This window comes from Alosa pseudoharengus, unplaced genomic scaffold, assembly GCF_046254945.1.
Source record: "Alosa pseudoharengus isolate Yale_2024_CS ecotype anadromous, Long Island Sound unplaced genomic scaffold, YU_APseudo_1.1 YU_APseudo_1.1_scf_20, whole genome shotgun sequence".
In the NCBI taxonomy this organism is placed as follows: domain Eukaryota; kingdom Metazoa; phylum Chordata; class Actinopteri; order Clupeiformes; family Clupeidae; genus Alosa; species Alosa pseudoharengus.
The window spans coordinates 32278250-32283249 of record NW_027468664.1 but is presented as its reverse complement, the minus strand read 5'-3'; the positions used below and the strand labels follow the sequence as shown (position 1 = coordinate 32283249).

The window sequence follows — 5000 nt, the reverse complement described above, 5'->3', positions numbered from 1 at the left end:
CACACACACACACACACACACACACACACACACTCACTCACAAACCCACACTGTGTGTGTGTGTGTGTACCTGGCCACGTGGTTGATGATCGGTGAGAAGTTGGTTGGGCCGTACAGCTGAACTGATTTGAGGCTCTGGTAGTACGCCTCCATCACGCCATCGATGCCATGGCAGTAGGGGTTCTGGGGGTTGCCATTCTGCAGGGGAACAACACACACACACACACACACGTCAAGTACACTACTAACACTAAAAAAAATTTTAAGACAGATTTGAACAAAACATTAACACACATACCAACACACACACACACACACACACACACACACACACACACACACACGTCTAGCACACTATTTACACAGCATTCAAACAATATGAACAAAACATTCATACATACATTCACACATCAACACAGGGTCAAAGCCCTGGAGGAAGACACGGACAAACACACTGGAACTACCATCAATACAACTGCAAAATAAAAAAAGACCCAAATAGCCTACAGCAATATATTAAATATTCATATAACAACCTTTAGATTTCACATAAAGTTGTTAGAGATGTATATGCGTGCCAATGCACTAGTAGCCTTTCCTACATAATACACTGTGTTATTACTATGTTATAACAGTGTAATAACACATGGTGATAGGCATGCACTAGTAGCCTTTCCTACACTATACACTGTGTTATTACTGCTTTATAACAGTGTAACAACACGTGGTGATACAGTAATTCCACATGTTCTTGCTCTAGAGATATAGATTAATGACTACAGACATATCCTTACTAGGGCTGTCACTTTTGTGAAAAAATCCTGTTCAATTTTTGAGACATAAGTGTTCATTGAATCGTTTGTAAAGTTTCCATTTTCAACGCCAAATATAGGCCAATCCACAAACAACTAACAGGCATTAGGACGAACGTAAAAAGGGCGCTTGTACAGTGTAGATGCAAGCCAGCAATATTTTTGATGATTTATTGGCGTGAAGTTTCGTGCACAATGACAAACAGGAGTGCAACATTCTCGAAAAACAATAAGCTGAGTGGACTGCCATTATATCAGTGACAAACATTACTGCAGGCTTCAACGTAGCTGTGTCTGTGTTTACAATTAAAAATGTCAAACAAATTTCGCCTACGTAGAACTCGATTGCAGAGTTTGCATAGCCTACCGCTTTGTTCTTCTCCATAGTTTGATATACCAAAATTCCGAAGTACTTCCACATTGAACTCAAGTTATTAGGGCCTATCACTCGTCTCTCTCATGTCGCACAGGTTGTCCTCCATTTTTTTGGCAAAACACACAGCACAGCAGCTGATTGAAACAGCTGTTTCCGGTACGTAAAATTGGTGGGAATTTTAGCTTTCGCAATGCTTACTGCACTTCGGAATTCTTTTATATTCTTATATTCTTGTTTGTGAATTTTGTTACATCTATCCTTTTTATTTGTTTAATTCGTTTAAAATTAATAGTGTACATATTTGGTTAAAATCGATTCCCTATTTTAGTTTTCGAAACTTGTGTTGTTTGGTCCAATCGATTGTGCAATCGATTTTCGAACGTAAAGTGACAGCCCTAATCCTTACCTTCATCCTACCTTAATGTTAACCATAAATAGGGTGTTTCTTTGTTATTCAATGTGTTTCAGTTCTCAGGCCGGTGACATAATACAACTATAGTTAATATACCACTCCATAATACAACTATAGTTAATATACCACTCTATAATACAACTATAGTTAATATACCACTCCATAATACAAATATAGTTAATATACCACTCCATACACTATGTATTAAAAGCAGCCAGTGTGTAAGCGCACTGTGTTTTATTGGTCTACAATCCTATTGGAGTACCATGGACTATGTGTGTGTGTGGGTGTGTATGTGTGCGTGTGTATGTATATGTCTGTGTGTGTATGTGTGTGTGTGTCTGTGTGTGTGTGTGTGTGTGTGTGAAAAGCAGTACGGCTCTTATTTTGACTGAGTAATTTATGCCAATGAAGCCACCGTTGGCCCCTGGGGTCGGATGCACCTGGACACACTGAGGGGAGGCTGGCATCAAGCCTGGGGGGTAGTAGGTAGGGTGGGTGGGATTACAGATGGAATGCCGTCTGCTGACAATTAGAGACACGGCAACATGGCTCTATCTGTGTTGCCGTGGTTATCCAGATTGAGGATTCTGATTCTGGAAGTGACGATTCTGGAACCCATCCCAACCTCTGAACCAGAACCATGCCAGCAGAAGGCTCAGAAATCCACTCATCCAGATACACTAGAAATCCAACCATCCTGATACACTAGAAATTTGATACACTAGAAATCCACCCATCCTGATACACTAGAAATCCACCCATCCTGATACACTAGAAATTTGATACACTAGAAATCCACCCATCCTGATACACTAGAAATCCACCCATCCTAGAAATCTACCCATCCTGATACACTAGAAATCCACCCATCCTGATACACTAGAAATTTGATACACTAGAAATCCACCCATCCTGATACACTAGAAATCCACCCATCCTGATACACTAGAAATCTACCCATCCTAGAAATCTACCCATCCTGATACACTAGAAATACTAGACTAGAAAAGAGCTTATGGTTAAAGTTAAGGTTGAAAGACTTGTATTTGAGTTGTATATTGCAGATGCTTTAATCCAAAGCAACACAGACTTGCAACCACTGTTCCACCTCGCCGGTTAGATCTGGTGGACACAGCCTGGATCTTCACCATGCTGGTAAGATGATCTGATGGACACAGCCTGGATCTTTACCACGCTGGTTAGATGATAGACACAGCCTGGATCTTCACCATGCTGGTTAGATGATCTGATGGACACAGCCTGGATCTTTATCACGCTGGTTAGATGATAGACACAGCCTGGATCTTCACCACGCTGGTTAGATGATGTGATGGACACAGCCTGGATCTTCACCACGCTGGTTAGATGATGTGATGGACACAGCCTGGATCTTCACCACGCTGGTTAGATGATGTGATGGACACAGCCTGGATCTTCACCACGCTGGTTAGATGATGTGATGGACACAGCCTGGATCTTCACCACGCTGTAGACCAGAGGTGGGAAAACTATGGCCTGCAGGCCAGATCTGGCGGCCAGCTTTCAAAACCCAATGTGGCCCTTGAGCCAGCAGCCCACCCCTGCTGTAGACAGTTCCAATGCATCTAGCCGTGACCTATGACCTATGCTGTAGGAATGTTTTTTGTGTCTGATGCTGAAGGACTGAGTTCCAGCTACACCAGAGCTCCAGCAGCAGAAAAACCAGTCCTGGTGTGTCTATGCTAGATATCCTGTAACATCTAAATAAATAAACCAGCCCTGGTGTGTCTATGATAGATATCCTCTAACATCTAAAGAAATAAACCAGCCCTGGTGTGTCTATGATAGATATCCTCTCACATCTAAAGAAATAAACCAGCAGAAATAAACCAGCCCTGGTGTGTCTATGCTAACTCTGCAGTGGGCAGTGTTCCTACCCCAACAGCAACTTCCTTTACAAATCTGGCTTTTTCACAAGCGCTAAGACCTGCTCAGAGTGCGGCAGAAGTGGCGTTGGGCCTATTAAGAGTTTATGTGCCATCAGAATGATTTTGGAAATGTTATTTAAACCCAATAGGGGGCCTTTAACCTCACAAGAACCAACATTCAGACGCAACACAACATCCAATATGGTTCAATAAACAGGGCAATAAAGTAGCGTACACGGAAGCACAATAAAATCAGAACAATAAAACCATGTAACCCACGTGGCTCCACACAGGAGATCAGATCAGTAAACACAACTCAGTGTGCTATCAGTGTGTGAATATATATACTTGAATTTCCCCTTGGGGATCAATAAAGTATGTATGTATGTATGTATGTATGTATGTATGTATGTGTGTATGTATGTATGTGTGTGTGTGTGTGTGTGGTGTGTGTGTGTGTGTGTGTGTGTGTGTGGTGTGTGTGTGTGTGTGTGTGTGTGTGTGTGTGTATGTATGTATGTATGTATGTATGTATGTATGTATGTATGTATCTATCTATCTATCTATCTATCTATCTATCTATCTAGTGGGGCCAACTGTTCAGCAGCCTTACAGCTTTAGAGAAGAACTTATGTGTGTGTGTGTGTGTGTGTGATTGTGTGTGTGAATGTGTAGGTGTGTGTGTGATTGTGTGTGTGTGTGTGTGTGTGTATGTGTGTGCGTGTGTGTGTGTGTTTGTGTGTGTATGTGTGTGCGTGTGTTAGGGCTGGGACGGTAACCGCATTACCGCGGTCACGTGACCTCTACCGCGGGTCTGAGCTCGTCATCGTCATCACCGCAAAAAAATAAAAATATCTGTGAAATATTTGGGTGATTTGACTTCGATGTTTTCAACCATGACATATGCACAATTCCGGTTTGAAAACGTAGCAGAATCTCAGAGTTATGCAGTCAGCTTAGACGTCTGCAGGTGGCTAGCTAGCCTAGGCTACATGAAGTTGAATCCCGCTATAATTGGCCTGCACATGTGTAGGCCTACACGTACTGTAGGCCTATGTAATGTCATGATGTGTAATGTGATGAACCATCTTATGACATTGATACTCAGAGAACCAGTTACGTTAAGTAGGCTAACCCTCCGTTTTCACAACAAAACTTCAAAACCTATCATTAAAAAATTAAGCAAATCCGACCTTTCGCGTTTGTGTTGGGGAGCGTGATGTTCCAACATTCCATTTGTTTACTATGCGAGAGTAGGGGAGAACTGGCACAATCGTAACACTTTTTTTTCTATTCTCTCCGTTCAAACTCGATTTACATAAAGCTGTTAAACGTGAAAGCTGTCAGAAAGGAGTCATACATGTTTAGTTCATGAAAGAATTACAAAATATGTTCTAGTTTGTTAAGAATTTAACTTAACAGCGACATGGTCAAGGCTAGCCTTGGACCTACCTTTGTTACAACCTGACGCAGCCATTAAAACGTGCGGT

The 5000-nt window shown here is 41.9% G+C and overlaps 1 protein-coding gene across 2 annotated transcripts in view; it reads right to left on the bottom strand.

Moving 5' to 3' along the window:
• LOC143136419 (copine-8) overlaps nt 1-5000 on the bottom strand; it is a 185488-nt gene that overhangs the window by 21775 nt on the left and 158713 nt on the right. For both annotated transcript variants that reach the window (XM_076297121.1, XM_076297122.1), the window contains one exon: nt 71-198. In XM_076297121.1, coding sequence (XP_076153236.1) covers nt 71-198 — 128 coding nt within the window. The remainder of the gene's footprint in view (nt 1-70; nt 199-5000) is intronic.